Source organism: Fomitopsis serialis (genome assembly GCF_022376445.1).
Source record: "Fomitopsis serialis strain Sig1Antser10 chromosome Unknown B0H18scaffold_61, whole genome shotgun sequence".
Taxonomy (NCBI): domain Eukaryota; kingdom Fungi; phylum Basidiomycota; class Agaricomycetes; order Polyporales; family Fomitopsidaceae; genus Fomitopsis; species Fomitopsis serialis.
In genome coordinates this window covers 31,206-57,419 of record NW_025955021.1, presented here as the reverse complement: position 1 = coordinate 57,419, position 26,214 = coordinate 31,206, and the positions used below count along the sequence as shown (strand labels likewise).

General features: G+C 56.8%; 7 protein-coding genes across 7 annotated transcripts; 2 read left to right on the top strand and 5 right to left on the bottom strand.

The window, feature by feature from the left end:
• Window positions 1–1,205: 1,205 nt before the first annotated feature.
• On the bottom strand, window positions 1,206–2,255 carry B0H18DRAFT_1021343 (uncharacterized protein). Its single transcript, XM_048029532.1, has 6 exons — window positions 2,156–2,255; window positions 2,002–2,111; window positions 1,896–1,948; window positions 1,517–1,841; window positions 1,415–1,466; window positions 1,206–1,394 (listed from the first exon to the last, which is right to left on the bottom strand). The coding sequence occupies exons 1-6, from the start codon at window positions 2,175–2,177 to the stop codon at window positions 1,360–1,362; spliced, it is 597 nt and encodes a 198-aa protein (XP_047890705.1). The 5' UTR covers window positions 2,178–2,255; the 3' UTR covers window positions 1,206–1,359.
• A 461-nt stretch (window positions 2,256–2,716) lies between these two features.
• B0H18DRAFT_1121452 (uncharacterized protein) lies at window positions 2,717–8,721 on the top strand (the record flags this gene model as incomplete). Its single annotated transcript, XM_048034340.1, has 10 exons — window positions 2,717–2,992; window positions 3,034–3,435; window positions 3,500–3,622; window positions 3,672–4,478; window positions 4,533–5,169; window positions 5,202–5,672; window positions 5,727–5,904; window positions 5,946–7,659; window positions 7,709–8,215; window positions 8,269–8,721. The coding sequence occupies 10 exons, from the start codon at window positions 2,717–2,719 to the stop codon at window positions 8,719–8,721; spliced, it is 5,568 nt and encodes a 1,855-aa protein (XP_047890704.1).
• A 506-nt stretch (window positions 8,722–9,227) lies between these two features.
• Window positions 9,228–11,453, bottom strand: B0H18DRAFT_880298 (Oxysterol-binding protein; the record flags this gene model as incomplete). Its single annotated transcript, XM_048040756.1, has 10 exons — window positions 9,228–9,303; window positions 9,363–9,542; window positions 9,605–9,708; window positions 9,766–10,025; window positions 10,109–10,273; window positions 10,376–10,458; window positions 10,523–10,618; window positions 10,771–10,878; window positions 11,214–11,261; window positions 11,341–11,453. 10 exons carry the CDS (start codon window positions 11,451–11,453, stop codon window positions 9,228–9,230), a joined length of 1,233 nt encoding a protein of 410 aa, XP_047890703.1.
• Window positions 11,454–13,605: 2,152 nt separating this feature from the next.
• Window positions 13,606–14,557, bottom strand: B0H18DRAFT_564946 (uncharacterized protein). Its single transcript, XM_048038616.1, has 2 exons — window positions 14,447–14,557; window positions 13,606–14,393 (listed from the first exon to the last, which is right to left on the bottom strand). Exons 1-2 carry the CDS (start codon window positions 14,464–14,466, stop codon window positions 13,838–13,840), a joined length of 576 nt encoding a protein of 191 aa, XP_047890702.1. The 5' UTR covers window positions 14,467–14,557; the 3' UTR covers window positions 13,606–13,837.
• A 414-nt stretch (window positions 14,558–14,971) lies between these two features.
• B0H18DRAFT_936048 (uncharacterized protein) lies at window positions 14,972–16,963 on the bottom strand. Its single transcript, XM_048041796.1, has 7 exons — window positions 16,804–16,963; window positions 16,311–16,721; window positions 15,865–16,247; window positions 15,724–15,815; window positions 15,611–15,672; window positions 15,430–15,561; window positions 14,972–15,371 (listed from the first exon to the last, which is right to left on the bottom strand). The coding sequence occupies exons 2-7, from the start codon at window positions 16,699–16,701 to the stop codon at window positions 15,181–15,183; spliced, it is 1,251 nt and encodes a 416-aa protein (XP_047890701.1). The 5' UTR covers window positions 16,702–16,721; window positions 16,804–16,963; the 3' UTR covers window positions 14,972–15,180.
• Window positions 16,964–17,378: 415 nt separating this feature from the next.
• B0H18DRAFT_1021313 (actin-like protein Arp5p) lies at window positions 17,379–20,374 on the top strand. Its single transcript, XM_048029531.1, has 12 exons — window positions 17,379–17,816; window positions 17,877–18,287; window positions 18,342–18,566; window positions 18,622–18,702; window positions 18,750–18,863; window positions 18,919–18,960; window positions 19,014–19,202; window positions 19,261–19,408; window positions 19,461–19,510; window positions 19,560–19,740; window positions 19,794–19,948; window positions 20,005–20,374. Exons 1-12 carry the CDS (start codon window positions 17,505–17,507, stop codon window positions 20,278–20,280), a joined length of 2,184 nt encoding a protein of 727 aa, XP_047890700.1. The 5' UTR covers window positions 17,379–17,504; the 3' UTR covers window positions 20,281–20,374.
• B0H18DRAFT_1021301 (rab-type small GTP-binding protein) lies at window positions 20,375–21,508 on the bottom strand. The gene is made up of 6 exons (XM_048029530.1): window positions 21,358–21,508; window positions 21,284–21,305; window positions 21,101–21,231; window positions 20,937–21,045; window positions 20,673–20,880; window positions 20,375–20,590 (listed from the first exon to the last, which is right to left on the bottom strand). The coding sequence occupies exons 1-6, from the start codon at window positions 21,388–21,390 to the stop codon at window positions 20,464–20,466; spliced, it is 630 nt and encodes a 209-aa protein (XP_047890699.1). The 5' UTR covers window positions 21,391–21,508; the 3' UTR covers window positions 20,375–20,463.
• Between the last annotated feature and the right edge of the window lie 4,706 nt (window positions 21,509–26,214).

The following is a 26,214-nucleotide window of genomic DNA, read 5'->3' as shown; positions in this document are numbered from 1 at the left end:
ATTCGTGGATTGGTCGTGTCACTGAGGTACTACCTGGAAATGCGGCATTGGGGTGTCCATGGTGGTAGCGATTCGTGGATAGTACTCAGTCTAGTGATCAAACTAAAGTTGCTGTGACACGTCTCGGGATGTTTGGTGGGTGAACGTTTCGAACGTTCTGAGACGCAGAAGCGTTGTAACTTATCGTATTGTCCACTGTGACGGTCTGAGACTACAGGTTTCGCCATGTTTCACGAACAGGTTACATATATATACCGTACATGTAGGGTAACACCAATATCGGACGATGCGGCGACTCGTGTGTGCACTACCATCGATACGTATGTACATAGCCTCCGGTCCGCTTGCGATGCGTGGATGATCCGTACTTACACGTCTACAGTTTATGGTGGTTGGTATCGTTCGGTGCTTTCTGCAATCAGACTACTGAGTGAGCCCTGAGATCTGAGAGGCCGAGGGGCTGAGACCGACATTGATTATCTGAGAGCCAGGCATGCGTAGGCTGAACCCACGCCTCTGGATCCACGCCCCGAAATGAGACTCGGGCTAGTCTTCGAGCTTCAGGAACTCGAGTTCGACGCGAGCCACCATCGTCGCTCCCATCCAAGCGGCGATCGCAAACCGATATACATGTCCAGTGTGCGATTAAAGAGCGGTGGATGCTTGCACGACGACGATGACCTCCGATAGGCAACTGGTAGCCGGCTGTTTTGAGCAACCTATTGTGCACGTACTTACTCGGAGCCTGTCTGTCTCAGACATCGAATCTAGTAACCTACGAACTTCTGAGATCTGCGGGCGTCGAGTTCAGGGCTATGTAGAAGATCGAGATGTTAGAACGCACTCATAACAGGCTTCGGAGTGGTGCGTTTAGGCCCGCCAGAGACAGCATATGAGGGACTTACGAACGTCCTCCGGAACGGTGACGATCGTGGCAAAGGCAAGATCAAGTCGCCTGCACTCCGGACAGATGAACAATGGAGACTCGGGGGCCGTAGAACCCATCTCACCAGGCGGGCACGTTACGGAGTACTGTGCGTATTCCCACCCGGTCTCAGTCCGTCTGTAAGATGAGGAACGACTACGCGTCTTTACAGAGGGTACTCACCCATCTCCGAAATGAGACATCCTTGTATTGAACCCGAAACCAGTGTTGCACGTCGCGTTAGTCGCTGCGACGAGAAGATGAAGCATCGGTACTGACTTGGGAATTACAGCAGTACAACTAGCCGATCTGCCCGATCCGGCGTGTTATGCGACGCGGGAGTCCGGCCTGAGCACGCAAGTCAATTCAATGTGCGCAAGTACAAGATATCACTGAAGCAATTGGGAAGACATCGAGAATTGGAGCCACCCATGTTACCGTTGGGCCGGTAGCAGTTCGTCCTCCTGTTCTCCATCACTGCGTCCTCACCTTCACCGACCTCTTCCTCGGCATTGCCCCTTTTTCCACCTGCACGATGATACTATGCTGCTGTCAGCAACCAAGTTTCCGATAACATTGTACGATGCTCACATGGTATGCGGCGGTCCAGTACCCGCTCCAGTACGACGCATTGAGCGCACGCGAAAACGCCTCGTCCTGGCTGACCATAGCGCCAGGCTCAGATAGTGCATACGCCGCATCGTCAGACCTAGGTACGACGTTTGCGCCTGAGAACGAGGGATCGTGCACTGGAACATTGGCCTCTAGATCGTGTGTTGCAGAGTCATCTTCGACCTCTTGGTACGCGTAAGTGACGCCGTTTGGAAGTACAGGTCTGGTGATAGAAGTGCCGGCGGATGCTTTCTCCTTTCCTTTTGACTTTTCGTCCGGTTTTGCGGGTGGTATATTGTACCATCTGGAAGGATATCGTAAATGAACCGCGAAACAGAGAATGAGGATGACCACTCACAGTGGCGACTTCTTTACGGGTTCCTCTTTCCACTTACCCTTGCCGTGATAAGCCTCGCAGAAAATCAGTATGTATCGCACCGAAAGACATTTGAGGTATAGCACACCTCGTACTCTGCCATCGCAGAGTTCCACGCGTCTACCAAAGCTGAGTCGTCCCAAACTTCTTCTCGCGTGAGCTCCCTGCTCTCCTCTTCTTGGCCCTCCTCTTCTTGGCCTCTTCTTCTGCATTGTCCATGTCTGCATCGGTCATGCCCTCACCTCCGCCGTCGTCGTAAGTCATCTGTGACGCGCTCTCTTCCGGCTCATCCCAATGCTGTGGATATTGGCCGTTTCGGGTGGATATGGTCCTTCGACCACCGTGAATCTTGCGCTTTTTCGGAGGTGGTCCTTGCGCGGTAGACTGCTGAGGGTTGGTTTGAGTAGTCGAAGAGGGTCCTGGAGCCGTAATGTCATCGTAGGAAATCACCGGTCTCATAGCCATGGATTCGCAAAAGTGACGCCCCCCGGGATGAATTCAATGCAGAACAAATTCCAAGGCAGACTTTTGGCTTGAATCCGCCAATAGCAAGGTTGAGAGCTTTGAGCACTGGTGAAAGGCGAGGGCGGGTCAAGGGCGGGTGATACAGTGACCATGCCGAGACCACGTGGTTGGGACTCGCCACGAAATATTGGACGACCTCTTCCGAGCCTCCTCCTCCTCGCCGTGGCTAGCGACCAGCTATACCTCCCACCCCTCCATATACCCGGCGTTGCTTTCGCAGGCTCCTGTGAAGGCAGCTCACAGAGTGTAGAATTGGTGTTGCGTCCGGTTCGCGCATCATGGCAGGCCACCCTCGCCAGCAGCAGCTCTCCAGGCTGCACATTCCGCCCAATCTCAACGCCCAGCAGCCCGTTAGCTTCGACAACCACGGGCACCTCTTCTCACCTGGCCTGCCGACGTCTATTCAGCAAGGAATGCATCCACCGCCCTTCATGAACGGGGTGAACCCGTTGCAAACACCGATGCAGGTCAACTTCTTCCCCAGCCCCCGCCTGCACCTGGTCGACCATCCATGCACCGAAGCTCACCGAGCGTTGTACATCTCGCCGCGGCAGGTATATATCCCCCAAACATGCCCATGACGCCGCTAGGCCAGCCGGGCTTCCCCACACCACTTCTCGGAGTGCCATCGTTTCCGCAGCCTTTTGTTCCTCGCAGCAAACGCGCCCCAAGCATAAGTGCAGGCGGACCACCAAAAGCCGTGCTCGGGGGTCCCCAGCGCAAGGTGAGCCCGAACCCGCGCGCCCCCAGCATACCCCAGCCTGCACCGGCGACCAAAGTGAAGAAGCATATCGTGAACCTCCCCAAGGAGACCGTCCCGGGCGAGGGTGACGCGCCATCAACGCGTCAGTCATGGGCCAGGAAACCTCTCCCGCTGTCAGACGTCCCCGAACAAGTCGAGGTGGCATACCCTGATCTGAGGACCGTGGAGCCGTACCCGCCAGATAACTGGAGACATCATCTACCAAGCACGGTTGATGTCTTCCTTCCTGGAAAGGTTCGTGCTATCCGACATCCAGAAACGAACATGCACTGACTATTGCTACGTTATCTGCTCATAGGGTGCCTGGGCAGAGATCAAGCAGAAGATCATCGAGGAGAAACTGGAGAAACTCGGCGTCGAGCGAGGCGGGGTGGCTCCGTGCCTCAGATTCATGCCCCGCATGCTCGGGCTGCATCGGTGCGTAACTCGTGTTCTCCACGTTGTTTCCTGCGATTAACATGCACCTGTAGATCTCCTCGCCCGCCGATCCTGCGCTGCTCATGTTTAAATTAAACAAGCTTCAGCAGTCGCAGAATGCGTCTGCGTCGACTTCGTTGGCGACTTCCCCACAGCCTCCAGTACCTCTGGCGTCGACGTCTCCCGGTCAGCTGCCGCCCCGCTTCCAAGGGAGGCATGGACACAGTATGTCGCTCGCGCAGCCGCCTTCTTTCCAGTCCCATTCGCCTGTATACAATCCCGCGTCAGCATTCAATCCTTTCGGACCTGGTGCGATTCTAGGTTCCGATCAGATTCAGCGCGTATCACCGGGACCTGCGAAGTTGGACATCCAGGCACCACAGGGACGTGTTCCAGCGAATTTCGCCACCCTTGCGCCTCCGCCGGCGCTCTCCAGGCCAGAGAGTGCGCCTGACTTCATGCGTGGATTCGGCGTAAACATCCCGGAAGAAGAGGAGCCAGAAGAGGAACGACCAGCACTCATAGAGATTCGCGAGGACGGCGTCGAGACAGAGGTGGAAGATGCCGGCAACGAGGAGGAAGATCAGGACGGTGTGAGTACCGTGGCGCAGAGTCGTATTCATTCTCGGCATGTGTCCAAATTATCTGCGGCGCTCTCGTTGCGCTCGGTGGGCGGCATTATCGATGATGGGTCGTCCACGTTCGTGGACACCCAGCGCGACCCGATACCTGCCCGCAGCCCGGATGGCAGCCCGGTGGTGGAGGACATAGATGAATATGCGGAACATGACCAAGACGCAGTCGGTGAATGGACGGGGTCGGAAGATTTACGCACCGGCGCAGAGACTTCAGAGGACGAGGTTAGTAGCTCCTTGACCATACCGCATTCACTTTATGAACTGATATGTTCTCAGAGCATCGGGGAATGGTCGAATCCGTCTGATGAAGAGCGGGCACGCCAACACCGCGTGCAGCGTCGCATGCTTCGCCGCCAGAGACGGCACTCGCAACACGAAATCGAGACGCATACACCGAGGAGGTTACCCAACTTCCCAAGACCACCCGAAATCGCACCTACCTTCGTTGACCAGGACGATATTGTGTCAAATCCGAGCGAAGAAGAGAGTGGGCGTGGCTCATTCGGTTATGTGAACCGTGGTCATTTCCCTAGACCATCGTCTGGCGGCCATGGACGACCTCTGCCTCCTCTCCCGGAAGTGCGTCCCGGATCGGCACCCTACTCATATCATGATCCTGCATTGGCACATTCGAGGGGAGCGTCTGAGCAATACGCACAGCCCGGAGGCTTGCACCCCCCTCCCGCGCCGTCGGCCCTCGCACCTGCACCTCGTTCCGAATCGTTGAATCCCTTGGCGAAGCCCTTCGTCTTCGGTGCCAACCGTCAGTCAGGCTCTTGGTCCTCGACTGCGTTCCAGCCACCCGTTGTCACTACGCCGAAGTTGGGCCATGCCCGTGCGCCGTCATTTGGCAAGCCCCTCAGCGCCGCTGCCCCAGAGTTCAAACCGACCTTCACTTTCAGGCCACCGCCTGGTGTGCCACAATTGACGTTCTCGTCTCCTCAGCCTCCTCGGCCGTTGCCCACACCCCCGCTGTAGGCACTGCGACTCCGAGCAAAGCCGCTCCTCGGGAGTTCCAGGGCAGGGAGAAGAGACAGCGCCGAGGCTCGAGTGCTACGCTTGACGGAGAGGACGAGGACGGCGTCAACAATATGTCGTCGTTTAGATTCCCTCCTGACATCACCAAGGCAGTCTCTGCGCCCACTAGCCCGCCTGCTAGCTCTCTGAGTCTCAAGGAGAGCGCCCTTAATGCTACCGCGAAGCCCTTCACGGTCTCCGGTTACTCGGGCACCCTTGAGCTGTCGCACCAGCCGAGGGCGCTCACTGAGGGAGACGAGAACGTACCTCCTTCGGCTGGTCCGAGCAGCGAACCAGAGGCTGCGCACGAGCTGCCGTTCCCGCCAACAATGAAGCCCAAGCGTGCGCCGATCCCACTCGACTTCAAGCACCCCGTCTCAACGAACACAGTTCCTGCAGGTTTGTTCAAAGCACTCGTCAATACGGAGGGAGATGACCGAACCCGCCGCACAGTCCGCTCAAGACTCAGCTCGAGAGACATCTTCGAGTACGAGCACAGCCCACGAACCTCCCTGGACGACCTCAACGTACCTCCGATTTCCCATAGAATTTCCCGCGGCAACCGATTATTCACGGACCCCGGCTTGCGCGAGTCAACGCCTCCGCACGATATCTTCACCCCGAGAGGATCGTGCGCCGTTCGTCTGCCCCTACAAGACATCACCATGGCAGCGATGAGTCCGACTCTGGATCGGACATCTCCCTGCCTCCCGTCAACCTCTCGCGCCGCATCGAGATGCAGCAATACGAGCAGCGCCTCGAGTACCTGCTGGAGGAGAAATTCGACATTATTAAGCGCACGCTGTCGGGGTTCAAGGAGGCTGGTGGTCAGACGTTGAGTCCGTCGACGGAAGCAATGATCTCGGAGGTGGTGTCATTGTTCCGCGCGCAGCTGCAGGCATCCGCGGAGAGGGGTCTTGAGGACAGTCAGATGGATGCCCGGGGAGAGCTTGATTTCGAGATGATGAAGGGCATTATTGACCAGAAACATACCGAGGCGCGTGCCCTAATCCAGCAGGATCTTGCGCAGCTGTTCGCTTCCCGGGGTCGGGATCCCGCGTTCATGCAATTTGCGGAGGAGTTGAGCAACAGGACTATGAACGCCGTTGCAGGAGCCACCTCGCAGCTGAGCATGCAACTGCAGGCGATGGAGGCTAATAGACCACCTTCCGACAGCCAGACGATCGCACATGAACTCATGCGCGTGTTGATGCCGCAGGTCGCCTCGCTCCGCCCCGAACCGATCGACTATGAAGGCCTCACGGCACAACTCACGCAGGCCGTCAAGCCTCACATCTCACAACTCATCGACCTCGCCTCGGACAAGCGCGAAACGGCCGTTCTTATCGTGGACATGCTCAGACCACTCTTGCCTTCTCTTGCATCTCCTGCGCCCTCGATCGATGAGGAGTCTATTGTAGGACGACTTACCACAGAAGTGCGCAAGATCGTCGCTCCCCTCGATGCACACGAGATTAAGGAACAAGTTTCCGACCTGGTCGTGGAGCGCCTTGACTCGAGGCTTGCTGTTCGGGACCGCGCATTTAATGTTGATACGCTGACAGACAGAGTTACGCAAAGCATTGCCGAGGTCATGGCGCCTATCCGTGAGCTCCAGGCAGTGGTCCATTCCCTGGGACGGAAGACGCCTCAGATCCATGCCATTCCGCAGGTGGATTTGTCGTCCGTGCGTCGAGACATACTAGGTGTCCTCTCCGATCTTCCTCAGCGCCTTTTGGCCGCAACGGAGGCGCTTGGTAGTGCACAAGCAGAGTTTGCGACTCGGGCGGAAGCAGAGAAGGATGCACCATACGTCAAGAACCTGTCGCACATCGAGTCGTCTGTGCGCGATATCGCCCGCGAGCAGCAGCGACTGATCTCTCAGACACAAGAATATACCGACTTCTGCCAGGATTTGGTCAAGCACATCGACAACCTGCCGGAGGCCATGCTCGAGGCTACGAGAATTCTACAGAATGCTCACGCCGACTTCACCGCTCGCGATACATCACAGAAGGACGCCGAGGAGATTCGCCGACTCATGTCTACGAGCGGTGAATTGCAAGTGCAGCTTGCTAAAGCTCGTGGGGCGCATGGGCAGGTTCGCGTGGAGAAAGACATGCTTGCCGAGCGTCTCAAGGACACCGAGGCGAATCGTGACCATCTATCTGCAAGGATAGAGACCCTACAGGAGCATGTCACAAGCAAGTCATCCGAGCTTACCGCCGCAGAAGCCAAGAACGTCGAGCTTGAGGAGGCTCTGTCTCGTGCGCTTGAGCGACTGAAGGCCGCAGACGTGCAGGCACAGACGCATTCCCAACGTATCGCGCAGCTGGAGGCGTCGAATAAGGAATTCAGTACCGAGAGGCAGAAACTCGCTGCACAGGTATGTTTCATTGAGTCTTAATCGAGGCCGTGATTCACCCTATCTGCAGGTCGACTCTCTTGATTTGCGTGTCACCTTCGTCACGCGTGAGAAAGAGCTGGTTGTCGATGAGCTGGCCATGCAGCGCAAGCAATATGATGATCTCATTGCTCAGCAGAGTAATTGGGACGATCTCCGTGCGGCAGCAGAGCAGATCCAAGCGCTCACCAACCTTGTGGGCCAGGCGGATACAGAGGAACTGAAGGAATTGCGGCGCGCTCGAGATCGTACCAGGACCCTTGAGAACGAGCATACGGCCCTTCAGCGTCGTGTCAAAGAGTATGAAACCAGGCTGTCTACAAGCGAGAAGGTCGCTCAAGCCTCGAAGCAAAGTCTTGTGCAGGCACAACAACGTGCTGTCGAATGGGAGAGGCGCGCTAAGGAGGCCTCCAGTGAGCTGGAATCAACGCAGCAGAAACTCGACAGCGCAGAAGAGGCTCGTGCGCAGCTTGATGCCGACTACTCGCTTGCGAAGTTGCAATTGGAGGAGCGTGACGCTGAGGAGCGGCTGGACAAGGTGAGGCCTCCGGATGTGAGGAATGTTTTCTTCATATGCTCACATTCCCGCAGGATCGCCAGAACAAGCTGCGCGACCAAATCGCTGCCCTTGAAGCACAGGTTGCGCGTCTCCAGGCCGAGACGGATCAGGCGAACAAAGCTGCTGCAGCTGCTAAAGTCGTCCAACCCAAAGCTCGCTACCAGAATGGCAATGGCAACGGCACCGCTCGCCCTCCAGCACGTTCAGACTCGCGCGCTAGCACTGTCTACAATGACGAGGATCGGTCGGTTACGCCGACCGGGCAGTACATGATCAAGAGCGAGCCTATGCGCGCGCGCCCTGTCACGCCTCAACAGTCGGTGTGGGATTCCATACATGCGCCTCGACGCGGTATGCCAACTACGGCACCCGCCACACCGCAGGCGAAGAAGGCCCGTGGATACTACCGTCCTCAGATCCCGTCGCCCACCCCGAGCAACGTGTCGGCCGCGCCGACGCTAGGGGACGACGGCTGGTGGTCATAGAGCGGTGAGAAGATACACGTTTATGGATTGTTTAGTAGGAGGGTACAACGTTGGATGGGATTGCTGTCATTTATCTATTAACCTGCTTTCGTCTCGGGCTCATCTCTTCTGATTTCTGTCTTCTCGCTCCATCTAGCCACGTCTCGCGCATCTCGTTCGTCGTCTCGTCTCATCACATATGCATTATGGTACCCACGCACACTTGTCACTACCTACCCTCGGGCAGCTGCCCATAAATACCACATCCCTTGTCCTCTCAGCTCACCGCAGTCGGCCCCCGTCCGCACCACACACTTGCAGTCACCACGATACCAGACCCACGCCTGTTGTACACATCTGCTGTTAAGTTACTTTCATTGAATAGACTGGCATTACAGTAGATTGCTATTGGCGCATGCGTAGAACGTTCAGGGATGGGAGGAAACCCTGAAAAAGAGGTGAGAGGGAAAAGAACATCGAGGGCTGCGGTGCCTACGTTTCGTGTGCAGTAAGACGTGTCTATATGTTTAGCGTTGGCCAGGAGGCGCGGCCCAGATCCACGCCTTGACCGCTTCTACAGCTTCTTGCGGGTCCTCAGGCAAACTGACGGCAGGAGCGTATCGTCAGCACTACAAGGACAGACATGCAGAACATCAACGCACTTGATCTTGGGCACCCACCGCCCGTCCTTGTCTTGCGAGAAGAACCGCGGGACGAACTGCTGGCCGCTCTCGTCTCGTCTCCGGCGCAGCTCCCGCTGGGACTCCTCCACTGCCGTCTTGGCCTCCGTCGCCGCGTTCATGTCCTTCGCTAGGATTGCCTCGGTCAGGTTCTGCCATAGGCTGTCGGCGGGGATGCACGTCAGCTACCGCACGGGCGAGTTGTTGGTTTGGGAGTGACGCACCGTCGGGATTCGTTAGGCTCCTGATCATCCTCCGGGGCAACCCACTTCGGTGCGACCTTGTCGCCGTCCTTCTGCGCATCAAACAGGATGCGTTTCTGGCCCGTCTATCCATTCGTCAGCACACCGGCGTACACTGCAATCAACCACACGACACTGATCACGCCGACACGCACCTTCCTACTCTGGTATTCCATCGTCTCGCTCCACTTCCCCGTCACCTCGCCCGCCTCCTGCGCGCCCGCGCGGATCTTGCCCTGGATCGCGTTGTACGTGCCCGAGAAGTAGCCCTTCGTCTTGAACTGGATCTCGGCCGTGTACCCGTTCCGGTCATTGCGCGCCGTGCACGTGTCCCCCAGCTCGAGCACCATCTTGCCCCACAGGATCCCCCGCGCGTACATATTCGGCATCGAGATCACGTACGCTGCGTTCCCGGGACCAAAGCGAGACGGGACGGGCGCGGGTTAGGGTTAGTAGAGGGTGAGGAGGGGAGGGTAGGGCACTCACGCCCGTCGGTCGGCCGGTCCATGAGGTAGACGCGGTTCTCGCCGTCCATCTGCGTGGAGACGCTGTTCCCGAGGAACTTGCTCTTGGGCCGTAGCTCGCCGACGATACACACCTTGTTTGCGGGCGTGACATAGAAGAATGCGGACACAGGCGGGTGGTGCGAGACTGCCCGTATGCATGATGTAACAAGCGAAGGGGGGAGGCTCGCAATCAGTACGATGGACAGCGGAGGTGAGCGGGAATAGGGTGGGTGGGAGTCCGGCGCACCTTGTTCGGCGATGTAGAACCCCTGCGAGCCGTCAGGGTAGTCGTACCGACAGCGGAAGAACTCGCCCAAGACAGGGTTATACCTAGTTGGGGCCGACGATCATGATCATTGCGGCCGTGCAGGACGGAGATGACGGTGTTACGCACGGTTTCTTTACACCTTTCGGCTTTATGTGCCATCCGGCAAGGTAGTATTGCAGGACGCGGATGAACCGCTCCTCGGGGTCGTCTTCTTGCTCAGCGCTGTGGCCGTTTCGCAGGGGTGGGGTAGTCGGATTCACAGGCGTGTACAAAGAAGCGGAGTGATGAATAGAATGACGAACGTGAACGTATGACCCAGGAATACATGGCTATCATCAGTGCTTATATGCGTGTGAATGGAAAGGGAAGCGCACCCAAAGACAAGATCTGGATGGGACATAAAGTCTGTGATGCGCTCAAGCATGCTCCGGGGCTCGAGGACGAACGTTGGGAAGGTGACTTTCGACAGGTCCATTCCGACTCTGTACCGCGACAATTAGCATTGCGGGGAACAGTGCTGCACCGTGGTGGGTCGTTCATGTCGAAATCTGCGCATACTGGGTGGTCTCTGAGGTCTGAAGTGGTATGGAGATCATACGGTACACTTTCAAGGCATTGTGATGCACTGATCAAAGACTGTTCATCCAGGACGGTTGAACCGAAGGGCTCATGATGGTCGGCGCCCACTACAAGCACGGCGACAGTACGTGGCGAGTATTCTGCCAGTTTGGAAAGATATCCTCTGCCTGAAATAGTGTATGCGCGACGACATCGCAACCTTCACAGCGTACAGCACGTTGTTCAAGACTGTACGCACCTCAGCTGTGAAATCATGCTCTTGATGATCGAACCCTCCTCCTCATCCCTAGAGCAGGCATCGTCGTCAGCATCGGCAGGTTTGGAGTAGTAGAACATGGACGGCAAAGTGGGAGGAAGAGACGGACAGGATAGAGACATCATCTGAATCAGTAGCTTCGGCTTCAGGACTACCCTTGTCGTCGGAGGACCCGCGTGGCCTGTGCACCTTCTGCGTGGCTTGGTTGAATAGTCCCATCATGGTTGAGGCGAGGCAGGCGTGTGGCGATCAGCAGGGTGGATTATTTAAGTACAGGCGGTGTGAGGCAGGGTTCAGGTAATGGCGTCGCGTGCGGGCGTAATGTCGGGTGCTGGGGCGCGCGCTCGAGGCGATACGGATCACAGCACGATCAGCGAGTCAGACGACAGCCGCGGCACTGCAGGCACAGTGAGCTCGACGTGCACGACGGCGAGCAAGCGGAGAGAGATGTTGGCGAAAGGGCAAGAGGGGCAGCGGGTAGCACCAAACCCTATTACAGCCACGCCGCCCCCGCGGCACCGTGACGCGTTTCTACTCAGCCGTGCAGCCACTGCAGCGCCTTCGCCCTCGCGCCCATCCGGCCCATCCCCTCCCCAGCTCCCGCAGTCTCCGCGGCCAGGCGCGGTTAACATCGCCGCAACCATCCTTTCTGCACCGTACTCGGGTCAGTATCGGACACGCAGCCACGCAGCAATACGCGGGTAGTAGCTTCTATCAATTCGCCGGGACAGTTAGAAACTGTGCACCGCAGTGCTTTAAGGGCGACATGACTTTGTGTAAGCAAACACATAAAATTGTCCGCTGGTCTGACAGTACCGCTTTGATAGGTTCTGCGCCTCCCGTTAGGTCGGAGCGTCAGTCCAACGGAGAGGCTCCGGAGAGGTGCGTCTGATCCGAGAGTGCTATGTACCCAGGCTGCAGCAGCTAGGAGCCCTTTTTCTCCCACCTCTCGCAGTCCCCTCTCAGGCGCAGACAACTAGGCCACCCAGGCCGAGAGAAGGTATCGGATCGATTGAAGAGCGGGACTAGTCTCCAGGCAGACCCTCCAGGCGGCCGCTAACTTACCTCCCGCCAGGTTCGCTCGGATCTAAGTACAAGGTGCTGCGCCACAAATGCCTACTGACAGGTATGCCGTTGCATGCGCCCCCACGGACGACAGCCTCGGGGCCTTGCCTGCGAGCATTGTGGCAAACGCCCCCAGGTGCCGAATCGGTTGACGTTTGTCAGGATTACCACCCCCTTGTCTCGTACCCATCCGTGCAGATACGGTCGCACCCCACCACCGCACCGTCTACAAGTGTCCACTGCACACTGGTACGGGCAGTGCCCGAATATAATTGCATATATCCGGTCTCGACGGATTTCGAAACTCGTTCTATAACAATCAAATGTCTGTCTCCAGCACACAACATCCGTACCGCTATCTGTACAATTCTTCATTCTAATAAATGACCATGCAGTGTATTACATTCGAGCATAAGTGGGCGCGAATGCCTTCCCCGACACCAGCAGTATATCGACCCGCGTTGTGGCCGCGGGGCCATTCTGTACGTTCAGACCGCGCAATAAATTAGCAGAGCGGCCTAAGGATGATGGTTTCATACTCACGAACTCCATGCGACGAACAGAGCCAGGTTGCAGGGTTGCAACTTGAAGGATGTCAATCCGTGCTGCCTCGAGGCTCCTCAGCCCCGGGGCAACCAGCGGCCTGTTTCCTTTCTGTAATCACGTATATTGTGCACGTCCTCCCTCCAACTGACGAGTTCTTGGAAGTTATGTGCAATGCTCCCAGGGACACTCAGCTTTCCTTCGCAATACCAAGTCCATAGTACTACGTACCTCAATATACCCCGTGCATGCGAGTGTGGCATCTTCCGTTTGACGAGCTCGTCCAAACGATCGCACTGCTCCCGTAGTGCTGAACCCATCCCAACAAGTCCATGGCCAGACAACCAGTGAATGCCTAGACAGACGCTGCGCGACACAACAGTACTGGAGAAGCGCTTCTGCTGCAGTATATTGTCCAACTGCGTCAGGACATCATCCTGCTCCACTGTCGTCAGCATTCTGTCCAGGTCTTCGGCCATGTGGTCCTTCTGGAGCCATAACGTGATAGACAGAGCGTGGAAGTGTTTCGAGACGATGCGAGACACGACATGTGGGATCCAGGGCCACCCTGCAAAGGGGTGATGTAGTATGACCTCCAACTGCCACAGGTTGTCGTGGCGTGAAAGGTTACAGTGTCGCTCTGGAATAGGCATGTGACAATCAGCCAGGTAGCGAGAAGAGAACTGAGAAGACTTTCCGAGCGTGGTACCATCACGAACAGGATAACCGGGATCAATTGAAATATGGAGCCAAACGATTTCTGCAGATGTGGAACTGGCATCCAGCAAAGTCTGGCTTCTGCTGGCTGCCGAGGATGGAGCCAATTCGCCTGTAACCCCGAGAATGAGACGGCGTACTCGGGAAGCCCGGCTGATCTGCACGAGGAGGTTTTCGACTGCCGGTGCAACCCATCGCACGACGAGATACTCCACATTTGCACAGTTCAGTGGGAGGGAGGCTGGGGAGACTTGCAAGCAGTCAACTTTGTCGCACCATAATCACCTCAGCCGCGGGAGTGCTGAAACAAGGTGTGACAGCTGGGCGACATTCGACAAGGTGACATTGGATAGGTGTAGAGTGTCAATGGAGTTGAACGCAGCTAGGTAGCCGATGTCCTCCAATCGCACCGAGCCGACGGTCCACTCAGCATCTGCAATGACGATCCTTGACAACCACGGGACCTTGCCAGCGAGCATAGCGGCAAACGTCCCCAGGTGCCGGATCGGTTGGCACTCCCCGGGAGAAGCACCCGATATGACGACCTGCTGAATGACCTCACGGAGGCGAGGTCTTGCGCGGAGTGTCCTGGAGAGCGAGAGGACATCCTTCCGGTCTCGCAGATACATGCGCTGATGCAGATGGTACCACGTCAAGTAGTACCAGTCTTGGCATACGAGCGCGCAGGATGCGAGAGTGGACAGATGCTGGCTCTTTGCACGAGTGTCTTTGATATCCCATCCCGTAGCTAGGTGATCGATGATCCGTTCACAGACCTCTACAGGAAGCCGCGGGATAAACGGACCATGAGGGGAGCCCTCGGATGTTGTCACTGTACTATATTCCACATTTGTTAATTATGGTACCCGCGTCTGGACAGTGACACTTACATCGACTCGACTCTGTCCATTTCGTTGACGTGGGATGTATTATACGGCGATGAGACCGCGATGTCCCACCGATGAAAGTCCTCTGCAGGTGTGTGTCGACAGCTGGCACGCAGACCCTCGACGATGGAAACACGTTACTGATAGCATTGTCTCAGACCGCGGCTCTCCAAGAACAAGCATACTTAATGTGATAACACACTACCTGATATCCGGTATTGCTACCCGACAAGCTCAAATGGACCGTCTTGGTCGTCGATTCGCGCGGTGCTAGCGACCGATGGTGGTCGCGTCGCTAAGTGGCAACCACGATGTCAGTAAAGATATTTGTTGGCGAAAGCGGAGTCGTACCTCGTGAGGACTTTCAATGGCTCTCGGTGTGCGCTGTAAGAACTCGAAGCTGGACTTGAGGAGGAGAGCGCAGGGACAGTGAACGCAATGATAAGTAAGTTATGTATATATGCATCGATGCAGCGTAGCGCTCGCTCGCTGGCGCGTATAGAAGCGTCGAACACATCTACATAGGCACACGATGTCGTCAGCGGTTCTTTTTTTCTGGTGGACGCCGTGAGACCCAGGCTGTTGCAGGCGATGCGAGGATAGCCCTCTACGGCGTGAAGCATCTGCAAAGCGTTGTACAGGTGCAGACACCCATCGAAGTGATATACCCGTATCGCATTACTGTTGGCAGCGTAAACATAACCCCGACGCAATTGCAAGCACACCAATGTGCACAATCAGTCCTGGTATCCCCAGCCAAGCATCTCGTTCGATCTGCCATCTGATTCGTTCACAAGCATGTGTGCGGCCTCAGCACCTGCGACGGGCAGCCTGAGCCTGCGCGGGCCCATCGGGGTGAACACGGTCACAATATCCGGAAGAAGGTCGGTCTGCTTGAGCACGGTGCCCTGGTCCCACCAGATATGCTCTGCGACGATCTCAGTCAGAGCAGGGAAGATGACTCAGACCAAAGGCTTCGGACGGACCATGATACAGGCGGTCGCCGCGAACGTTGATAACGCCCAGCATGGGGATCTCTAACTTCTTGCCCGTGGGCGGGACACCGGGAAGCAGCCAGTCGATCGCAGTCGTGTGCGTGACGTGGAAGACGAATTCTTCTGCGTGGAGGTTAGCAGGGATCCAGGAGCACGGGATGGCGCGGCGCACCGACGATGCGGTCGGCACCCACTGTGCGGGAGACAGTTCTTAAGGCTGTATCTGGAGGATTACTGTGGAAAATGTTAGACTCCAGGTGAATAGAAAACAAGCTGCTCTGACACCTGAAAATGAAGTGGTCACGGTAGAAAGCAGTGAGGTTCTTGCGTCCGATGCCACCGGTCATCGTCGTAACATGGTTCACGTACGGCTCTTGCTGGGGCATCGTCAGCGGCACGTTCCAGGCCCCATATCTATGCACGCACGACCATGGTGCCCATCGTCTTCGCGACCGAACGGACCTCGAACTCGAAGTATGTGTGCTCCTCCCAGATCGCCTCGATGTCGAAGTGCGGTCCGCCGATATGCCTGCGCAGAAATACGAGCGACTTGCTGTGCGCGGCTGTCGCTGCGCTCGGCTCGTACGCGCCACCCTGGGGTAAGACGAAGTACGGCGACCGCGCATGTTCGTGTGCGACCACCTCCACGGCACCCGTTCCCCCGGGTTCAATCTTTCCAGGCAGGTGGTATAGCGTCGATCTTGGCGGGTTCGTAGTCGTCACCGTATCCGAAAATGCGACCACCGCGACGACCTCTGGGTGTTGAGTCACTGCGTCGTGCACTGCGTCAATCAGCTCCGCGTCATAGACTGCGTGCATAACCAGTCATTCAGCTTATCACGCCTGAGATTCATGCACGCAAAAGTACACACCGATCACACCGAACTTGTCGTGAGTATCAAGCTCGGGGAGTGCCTTGAGTGCCTTAAGGCCCTCTGCGAGCGCGGCGTTGACGCCCCAGCCCACGTCTGATGCCCCCGCGTCCTCGACACCGACGACCGCATATCCCTCCTCAGCCCATTTCTGCACGGGCTCCGGGTCCAGCGACTTCTGCACTGCCTGCTCGCCCTCGAGGGTTGTGCTGCCCGCGTACTTTGCGCGCGCAGGGAGAAACTGGATGAGGCCGGGACCGGTACCGCGGCGCGTGAGCGGTGGCTGGAGCGTCGCGTTTGTAGCGAGCGTGGCGCACGGCGCGGAAGGAAGCTTGACCTCCTGCTCGAGTGGCGAGTCAGGGTCGTAGCGTTCGGCGCGTTGGAGAGTCATGCGAGAGATGTCTGTGGGGACTAGTGATGCAGGCGCATGGACGGAAAGATGTATATGTAAGTTGTGATGATAAGATCTGTGTAGAATCGGTATAGAACCCACTTGCTCAGTGCATGGATGTTCAAGTAGGTTGATGCCCTCATTGCTCAGTGCTCAGTGCTCAGGCCTCATGCAAGAGTGCAGAAAGGATATCGGGCTCGTTTTCTAGCCAAGGACGGTACATCAATCGTTGCGCGTTGTTAACGAACGTTACGAATCTGACTCTCGCAAATGAGCAGTTACTTCACCTATAAAAATCCTCCACGGACGTCCACATGTGCAGCATGTACTGAGCCCGCGTCAAGCACATAGCTTATAGGGCATGCGGAAGGATGTGCTGAGACTGTAACGTGAGGCTGCGACCAATTATGGAAGCAGCGTCTTGTACGACCACGTCGGAGGCATGTCCGGTATGCTCACGAAGAATTTGAACTGGTCCTCCTTATGTTGATGCCGTTCCGTGCCAAGTGACGAGGATTGATTAAGAGTACAGTGGCATGTCGAGCGCGCGCGATGATGATCGTCTCAGGGCGACCGTCGACATTGTCGACGACAACAGCGCCGACAGCGTCCTGAGTTCGGTCGGAAGCACGTGGGGGAGGCACAACGCTGAGAAAGGCAATTGACGCAGAACAGAGCTTGACAGGACGCTCAGACTCGAATATGGCGCTGCCTTCTTTTGCATCCAGAACCACGCCCGTCCTATCCTGCGCCGTTGGATTTGCCGTGTTTCCCAGTGCTCGCTGTATCTGGAGCGCATCGCCATGGCGGACACGCTGAACATCACGCCATTACCACCATTCACCATCCCCAGTCTCTCGCCACCAGCATCCTACGATGAACACAGAGGAAAGCAAACACCCCTCGTAATCGACAACGGATCGACGACGCTGAAGTTTGGTTTCTGCACGTCCTCCACCCCGCGATGCCAGCCCAACGCCGTGGCAAAGTACAAGGAGCGCAAGACGAACAAGCCGCTATTGTTATTCGGAGACGGGATAGACACGGAGAGCGGAGCAAAGTCCCAGGCGAAGACGCCATGGGAGGGCGATGTGCTATTGAACTTCGACGCGCTCGTGAGTTCTTCTACGCGTCCCGTCGTGCCCGAACTGACCTTGGCTACTCGGGAGACGTAGGAGAACGCGTTGGACTATGCTTTCATCCATCTGGGCATCGACGCGTCGACGGTTGAGCACCCCGTCCTCATGAGCGAGCGACTGTGCTCGCCGCTGCACTCGCGAGCCTTGACGTCCGAACTCATGTTCGAGCAGTATTCCGTTCCCTCTCTCGCCTACTGCGTCGACTCCATGATGTCGTTTTACCACAACAATCTGCCGTCCCCGCCCGTCCCCTTCACCTCCGACGGACTCGTCGTCTCCTTCAACTCCGCCTCGACATCGGTCACTCCGGTAATGAACGGAACAGGATTGATGAGCCACGCTAAACGGATACCATGGGGCGCGAACCAGGCGACCGACTACCTCCATAAACTCGCTCAACTCAAGTACCCCACATTCCCCACTCGCGTCACGCCTGTGCAGACCAATGTGAGTGATCATCTGCTCGAGATTCCGCTAGCCGCTTAGTACGATATGACCCAGTGGATGCTGCGCAACTTCTGCGGGTTCGCGACCGACTATCCTGCGCTGCTGCGCCAGCTCAAGGATCCCCTCAACCTGCGGGCATCAGATCGCATCATCCAGTATCCGTTCGCTCTGCCCGTGGTGGAAGAGAAGACGGAAGAGGAGCTCGCAGAGATTGCTGAGCGTAAGAGGGAGCAAGGGCGACGGTTGCAGATGATCGCGGCGAAGGCACGCTTAGAGAAGGTGCGCTGACCCCAGCGTCGGATCGTGCGAGGCTAAGTCCACGCGTTATGCATAGCTGGGACAGAAGGAGGACGATCTACAGCGCATGCTAAGCCTAAGAGAGAGGCGCGCGGAGGAGAGCAAGGAGGATTGGGCCGTGAGTGATGCAAACACGCGTCAGGAGCATTTCTAACGTCTGTATAGAACATCTTGGAGGAGGAAGGGTTCGACGATGACCAGGCGCTCGACAAAGCCATCAAGAAGCTCGATACTGAGTTGCGCAAAGCCAGGAAGGAGGCGGACGGAGAAGAGTTGGAGGCAAGCCGCCGTCCTTCTCACCTACTTCCAAGAGGTTGACCCTCCCGATCATCAGAACCCACCGCAGTTCGATCTGCTCGACACTCCGGATGACGAGGTTCGCTGATCCTGCTTTCTCTACACTCACTTGACTGAATGACTTCATACTAGCTTGATGAGGATGGCCTGAAACAGAAGCGCCAGCAGCGGCTCTTGAAGGCAGGATTCGAAGCGCGCGAGCGGACGAAGAAGGAGAAGGAGCGAGAGCGGGAAGAAAAGCTAGCTGAAGAACGGCGAGAACAGGAAGAGCGCGAGCGCGACTTGACTGGTTGGTCGAGCAAGCTGCGGAAGGAGCAGGAGGTCCGTCGCAGGCTTGTCGCGTCTGTCCGTCGCATCTCACTCGATTCACTCCATCCAGACGATCATGAACAAGATCAAGGAGCGGAATCGGAGGAAGCTCGCGTTGACCGACCGGAAGAGTGCTGCGTCGCAAGCGCGCATGAAGAGCATCGCCAATCTGGCTGCAGATGACCGCGTCCCGAAGAAGCGAAGGAAGACCGGTGGTGGTCAGGGCAGGTTCCTCAACTACGCAGCGCACTTTATCTCACGTTTCTGCAGAGGATTTGTTCGGCGCGGATGACGCCGACTGGGCAATATACCGCAAGATCGTAGGACTTCCCCGTCGCCTCGCCTCGCCACCGCTGACCGTTGCTACAGAACGCGAACGCCGCCTCATCTGACGAAGAGGAAGACATGGCGAACCTGGCCACCGTGGAGCAGAAGCTGCTGCAGCACGACCCGTCCTTCACGCACGAGCACACCCACGCGTCCCTATCCGCGCAGCGGTCAGCGCTGCTCGCCGCGTTCAAGCCACAGTATGACGACGGTGACGTCGAGGGTATGTGGAAGTAGCCCTCTATCTTCTGGCGCGGTTTTAATGAGGCTGAGTAGGAAAGGCGCGCATTCATTTGAATGTTGAGCGGTGGCGCGTGTGCGAGGCGTGGTTCTCGCCGAGCATGGCGGGCGTGGACTCAGCAGGCCTCGGCGAGGTCCTGCAGAGCGTCCTATCACGTTTCCCCGATAGCGAGAAGAGCCTTCTTGCGAAGGTACGAATATCCTCGTGCACCGATGGCGTCCTCGAGTGACCTAACCTGACCCGCAGAACGTCTTTGTCACTGGAGGGGCATCTCAGCTGCCCGGACTGACTGAGCGGCTGCAAGCAGCGCTGCGACCCATACTGCCGCCCGAAATGCCGCTGGGCATCGTGCGCGCTGCAGATCCGATACTAGATGCATGGAAGGGCATGGCCGACTTTGCGAAGACAGACGACCTGCAGAAGGTCAGTGTAACTAAGGAGCTGTACGAAGAATGGGGCGGCGAGCGCATCAAGCGGTGGTGGGGCGGCAACTGGAATTATGCCACGCCCATCTCAGAGTAAAGGTAGCGCGCACGCGTCGGACGTGCATGTATAAGACGGATTGCTGTTAGCAATGGTAGAAGACAGGTCAGGAGCGCGACCACATTACACGGATATAAATACGACGAGGGACCATCTGAGGAACATCCATAACAACACAGGCGAGACGTACAGGTATGCAACATCTAATCACACTGGAGATGCTTAGCAGCAGCCTCCGGCAGTCTGGTTTGCGGGCTGGTTGACTTTGACTGCGCCATCCGAACCAGGGGCACCACTTGCAGCGCCCGCAGCTTCCGGTTGTGAGTCGATGAGCCGTGCCTTGATGTCTCTGCAGTACAATGTTAGCCGCAATCGGGCACAACGTCAGAGGCAGTGCCCCAGCGACCGTAGCAAATGAAGGCTCTGCGTACCTTGCCAGAGTGAAGAATGCCTCCTCGACACCGTCGTTGACCTTCGCGGAGGTCTCCATGAACTTGATGCCAAGCTCGTCTGCGAGCTCGCGGCCCTGCTCCTCTGTGACGGCACGCTTATCCGTCCAGTCCGACTTGTTCCCGATGAGGATCTTGTTCACTCCCTCGGAGGCGTGCTGCTCGATGTTGGCGTGCCATGTTCGGATGTCTGGGGGTGCACAGAAGTCAGTATGCAACCTCATCCGAGCGAGACTATCCACGCACTGTTGAACGATCGCTCGTCCGTTACATCATAGACCAGGAGGATGCCCATTGCGCCGCGATAGTACGCGGTGGTGATGGTCCGGAATCGCTCCTGACCAGCCGTATCCCACTGCAGAACGTTGTGAGCCCCCGAATGCCATTCGCAGACCAATGGAGATAATCACAATCTGGAGCTTGATGCGCTTGCCGTCGAGTTCGATTGTGCGAATCTTGAAGTCAATACCAATGGTCGTGATGAACGAGGGCGTCCATGCGTCGTCACAGAATCGTAGCAAGAGACATGACTTCCCGACACCTATTCCGGGTGAGACGTAAGGATAAGACTGGCAAGATCGCAGTGAGTGTACCTGAATCGCCGATGAGTAGCAACTGGATGAGACGGCGTGAGTGCGAATCCGAATGGATGTCTCTGTGTACTAACCTTGATTAGAAAGTCATAGTGAGGAGGCGGCATGGTCTAGGTGTTTGGGCGGTCAAGATACAGGGAGTGTAGCGCTAGAGAAGAGGACTTTGTGCTCACCGGAGAGTTGGGGAAGACAGGGCAGGCTTAGGCGGCGTGGACGACGCTCAGCTATGGCACGGTGGAGATGCCCACACGTGCCGAGGCACCGCGACGTCCGTCACACCCCGTCACACTCACGGCCGCGCTAACGTGCTACAGCCTGCGAAGTGCAGACGGCGATCGACTCGGTGTATACTTAGGGGCGACAAAACCTCTCTTGACCGCTCACTCGTTGCGTTCGACTGCAGGTAGTCTTTCACGCTGCACGCGTCGACGACAGCACCAGGTGAACAAACCAACATCAATCAATATTTGCACAGTTCATCTCTGCTCTTTCTATAGCCGTATATTGCCGAAACATACCGTTGAGAACGGATTCCCTGCAGTCCGCTCTTCACCACGCGAGGGAAAGGTTGCGCAAGCCATCTTAGTACCCGCGATTCCTAGCGTGTCACCGCATCCTGTGATTGTAGCCAATCCAGCGCACTTGCTTTGACAAGTGCCCTGAACCCACTGTTGCTACTATATCGGGCCATGATCTGGGCCACCTAAGCAGTGCACAAGTTCCCCCGAGTCCAAACATCTCATTTATGTTGCGTTGAGCATATCAGTCGATGCTAGGACATCCCAGGTATGTATTCCAAAGCACGAAATATTTTTAGGTAAGGACAGCGAGACATGGTGAATATTTTCATGAGACGAGTACAGGGAGACAGTCAGACGCCGAAGTGGGCCACACGGTACAACATAAGCGCTGAGGTAAGCGCCGACAGAGAGCGAAGGGTATGTAAGGCATAGCGAGTGCAGGACGACGAGCACGAATAAAATAGTACATGGAGGGTATCAAATGGTCCTCACTGACCCTTGCGACGGGCACTGCGACGTAGTGGGCGCGAAACAGCTGCGACTGCGAGCTCTGCAGGGTTGACACTGGCCGCAGTCTGCTCGACGGTCGCACTGTCGACCTGCATCGCATTTTCATCGGCCTCCCCGGTGACTGCGGCAACGGGTTCCATCTCAGCGCGGTGCTGAGAGGACGTAGAAGAAGAAGGGCCAGCAACCGCAGTGCTAGAAGCGACAGCACTGGCAGCAGTTGTGCCAGTGGGAGGGGCTGCGACAGCCTCGCCAGTGGTTGCACCTGGGCGACGCAGAGGGCGGGGACGAACACCATGTGGTGGAGGGTGCGTAGGAGCAGGAATTGGAGAGCCGGGCTCTGAGACGGACTCGCTCTCCGAGCTGGAGACGCTGCCTCCTCCATTGTGACCGCGCCGAGAGTCTTTGATCAGGCTCGACGCCTTCAGGACCTTCTTCGCTCCAGCAGCGATGGCCTCCTCTTTCTTCTTCAATCCCCTCACAGACTGCGCCTTCTTGGCCACCTTCGTCGTCTTCTTTGGCGTACCAGCTGCCAGAACGTGTCGTTTCTGCGCAGCCAACTCCTTCGCTTCACGCGCAGCGACGGCGGCAGCCTCGCGCTCCTGCGCCTTCGCCGCACGCTCCTGCTCCTTCGCTGCGCGTGCAGCCTCGCGCTCCTGCGCCTTCACTGCGCGTGCAGCCTCGCGCTCCTGCGCCTTCGCCATGCGCTCCTGTTCCTTTGCGGCACGGGCAGCAGCGCGCTCTTGCTCCTTCATCGCGCGAGCAGCAGCACGCTCCTGCTCCTTCGCCGCCTTCTTCGCTGCGGCCGTCTCCTTCTTCTTTGCACTCTTCTCGGCGGCCTCCTTCTTCTTCCGCTGAAGCGCCACCTCCCGTTCCTCCTGGGTGATCGCCTGGCGGCGCTCCTTGAACTCTACGCGTGCCTCCTTGAAGAGGTCCTGCATCTTGCCCTCGGCATCCTGTCGTGCGAGCTGGTTCAGGTTCTCCTCGCCTGTCATATGCCGAGGATGACCCGTCTTGCCTGCGCGGCGGCGGCGGCCCTTGGTCCTCTTCTTCCCCTTTCCTGCCTGTAGGGCCCTCGAGTGCAGCTGCTCTCGCAGGGTCCTGTTCTCGCGATCCTTCAGCTTCAGCAATGCATGGTCACGCTGCACCTGCTCGATGCAGGCAGCTGCAACCACATGGAGCTCGTCGTTTTGCGTCAGAAGCGCCGTACGAGAGGCCGTGGGGGGGAGCCGGCGAGGGATGCCAGTGAAGATGAAACTGACGGGATGCGCAGGTCCGGGGACATTCATCGTTGTGCCCTGCGTGCGGTGGACAGGGCGAGGGAGAAAGAGATGAGGCAGGGATATCAGATTGTCAACGATGGGGTCACTTTGTTTGCTCGTGTTTAGTGCAGGTGCATACGCATCCTCCGGAATCGCACGAGAATCCATGGGCCAGATCCCTGTTTTCCTGAAGGAAGATATGATCGTCGACGACTTAAATGCAGCTTCACGAGCTGCACCATAGTGCTGCAGGAAATTTGTTTTCGTGATAGCTATCCCCTGGCGGTGAGCACGTGTGACTTCCTTCCTCCATAAGTTCGCCAATGGCCCGAAGACCCCTACATCGCACGGCTGCAGTGCGTGTGTAGTGTGCGGTGGAAGGCAAATAATCTCGATATTATGGTTGGCCGCGAATTGGCAAAAACGGTAGGTGCAGTGAGAATTATGTCCATCGAGAATTAGAAGACGTGGGGCCCCGGAAACATTGCGCTGCGCCGTCATTGGCTCGAAGTCATTCTTGAGCCACTGAAGGCCGAGATCTTGGTCCGTCCACCCATTAGGCGACATCGCAATGCTGAAAGACCAGTGAGAAAAGCACATGAGGAAATTGAGGAAATCAAACTCACCTCGCATTCGCTGGATTGACCTTTCCCCATTCCAGATTGCGGCGCATTCCCTTAAAGATCACGCACGGGCGGATCATCGTTCCGTCAGCACATACAGTTTCTATGATGGTTATGAGGTCGCGATTACCAGGTTCAACGTTGTACACCGTCTTCTGGTCGCGATCAACGAGAACCTTGGCGCGCTTTCCGATACCTAGCTGCACCCCCTTCTCGTCGGCGTTGTAGATGTTCTCGGGTGGGATGTGCCGCGTCTCAACGATCTCCTTGAGTAGCTCATAAAACTTCGTGACGTTCGGTTTGTTCAGGGCGCGCGCGCGGCATTCTTCAAGCTTTGTTGTCCAGCGAACCGAGAGATCAGGGTGGCGGCGCCGAAAGCGCTTGTACCAAGTCGCGCCGAGAGGGGTCTCTGCGATGTCGGATGCGTAGTCGAGAACAGCCTGCTGGGACATGGGAACACCGCGCCGCCCAAGTTCTTTGATCCATGCGACGAGGACCTCTTCCTGCGCAGCCGAAATCTTGCGCTCGTTTGCATGCGCATCCTGACGTGACTGGGTCTCCCCCTTGTATCGAGCTGCGAGCGTCTGGCGGGCGATGCTGTAGTCTCTCGCAGCCGCGCGGACAGCATAGACAGGCTGCCCATTTGCCTTCAAGCCGCGCGACTTAACAGCAGCAACTGCCGCCTGAAGTCGCTCCTCGTGATTCTCGAACTCATAGTTGGGTGGCTTGACAATGCCTGGTTGTATAACATAGTATTAGTATCCTTGTCAACCCGGAAGACGATCCAATTAAATACTTACCTGCATCTGCAGCGAGCTCAGGCTCACTGGCAGCTTCAAAGGCCGATGAGTTCATTGCCTCCGTAATGTCACTGTATGATCATGTCAATTGTCCGGTTCGATTGTGTAAAGGTGAGTACTAGTACTCACTTGATCTGCGCATCGGCATGCACATCGGCACCACTACCGTTACTGCGATCTTTATCATCTTCATCTACTGTGCAAAATCGTATGTCAGCATGGCAGTGTCTCTACTCCGAGACGCGGCCACTCACCAGCATCGCCGTCATTGCTCATCTCGTCCTCCGAACTATCTATGTCGGTCCAGATCTCGCCATCGGAGTCATCGTCGTCTTCAATACTCTCTTGATCATCGAGGTCATGGTCTTCGTCGTCAAAGTCGCGCTCGCTATCGGTGTCAGTAACTGACTGCAGCTCGGGTGCTTCGTCACTGTCCACGTCAGAGTCTTCGGGCCACAGCTGAGAGGGCATGATGTTTGCGAGGTGAGGCGGCAGCAGAGAGATCTGATTGCGAGCTGGGGAGTGTCCGAGTCTGAAGAGCACTCACTGCGAACTTCTGCCTTATATACTGCAGACCCCATGTCGTCATTCCCACCCATCCACCCTCATAACTAGTGAGCACGAGATTGGTAAGTTTGCGCTGGCTTGAGGGGATGGACCCGAGCTTGGGGATGGCGAGGAAGTGGCATGCATGTTGTCGAGTCCTGGATGGCGAAGATCGAGGCGAATATGTATGATCTGCTTGAGAAACAATGGACATACCTATTTATGGTGTTGAACCTCGCGTTGGCCCTGCCGTATTCATGTAGTTCGCCGTGGTCGTCGTCTCGATCAGCGGTTGAGCGGTCCTATTGCGAGTGTGATTCTGGGTGAAATAAAATACCTAAAAATAAGTGAACCTTCAGATATGAAAGACCGAAGCTCTGACTATGCAAACATACCAGTTTGGATTGCACGTCTCGAAGCTTAGCAATGTAGTTGCACATAGTCGGCGGAACCCTGATCAGCATACCCCAAACCTCGATATGGCCTCATACGTTGTCAGGCATCGTTGGTGGGCCTGAGAGTGCGTGCAGGGATGGGCGTAGGTATGCTTATGGCAGTAGAGTTGTCGCGCGGTAGAGGGCTGAGAGTAAGATGAAAGAAGGCGTCCGTAGGTCGGGGCTTCTCAGCTGACACTTACCAAATCGGGGTACCCTCCCTCATAATCGCCGCCCT

Coding starts and splice junctions, on each gene's coding strand:
- B0H18DRAFT_1021343 (XM_048029532.1), bottom strand. CDS start 2,177: ATGACTTACGACGACGGCGGAG. Junction 2,112..2,155: donor GACTTACGACGACGGCGGAG/GTGAGGGCATGA, acceptor GCAGAAGAAGAG/GCCAAGAAGAGGAGGGCCAA. Junction 1,467..1,516: donor ACTGGACCGCCGCATACCAT/GTGAGCATCGTA, acceptor ACAGCAGCATAG/TATCATCGTGCAGGTGGAAA.
- B0H18DRAFT_564946 (XM_048038616.1), bottom strand. CDS start 14,466: ATGGACAGAGTCGAGTCGAT. Junction 14,394..14,446: donor ATGGACAGAGTCGAGTCGAT/GTAAGTGTCACT, acceptor TGTGGAATATAG/TACAGTGACAACATCCGAGG.
- B0H18DRAFT_936048 (XM_048041796.1), bottom strand. CDS start 16,701: ATGACTCTCCAACGCGCCGAACGCTACGACCCTGACTCGCCACTCGAG. Junction 15,673..15,723: donor CGTGACCACTTCATTTTCAG/GTGTCAGAGCAG, acceptor CATTTTCCACAG/TAATCCTCCAGATACAGCCT. Junction 15,562..15,610: donor GGGTGCCGACCGCATCGTCG/GTGCGCCGCGCC, acceptor ACCTCCACGCAG/AAGAATTCGTCTTCCACGTC.
- B0H18DRAFT_1021313 (XM_048029531.1), top strand. CDS start 17,505: ATGGCGGACACGCTGAACATCACGCCATTACCACCATTCACCATCCCC. Junction 19,203..19,260: donor AGCTGCGGAAGGAGCAGGAG/GTCCGTCGCAGG, acceptor CACTCCATCCAG/ACGATCATGAACAAGATCAA. Junction 19,741..19,793: donor TGACGACGGTGACGTCGAGG/GTATGTGGAAGT, acceptor GAGGCTGAGTAG/GAAAGGCGCGCATTCATTTG.
- B0H18DRAFT_1021301 (XM_048029530.1), bottom strand. CDS start 21,390: ATGCCGCCTCCTCACTATGACTTTCTAATCAAG. Junction 21,232..21,283: donor GCTACTCATCGGCGATTCAG/GTACACTCACTG, acceptor CACCCGGAATAG/GTGTCGGGAAGTCATGTCTC. Junction 21,046..21,100: donor AGCGCATCAAGCTCCAGATT/GTGATTATCTCC, acceptor AACGTTCTGCAG/TGGGATACGGCTGGTCAGGA.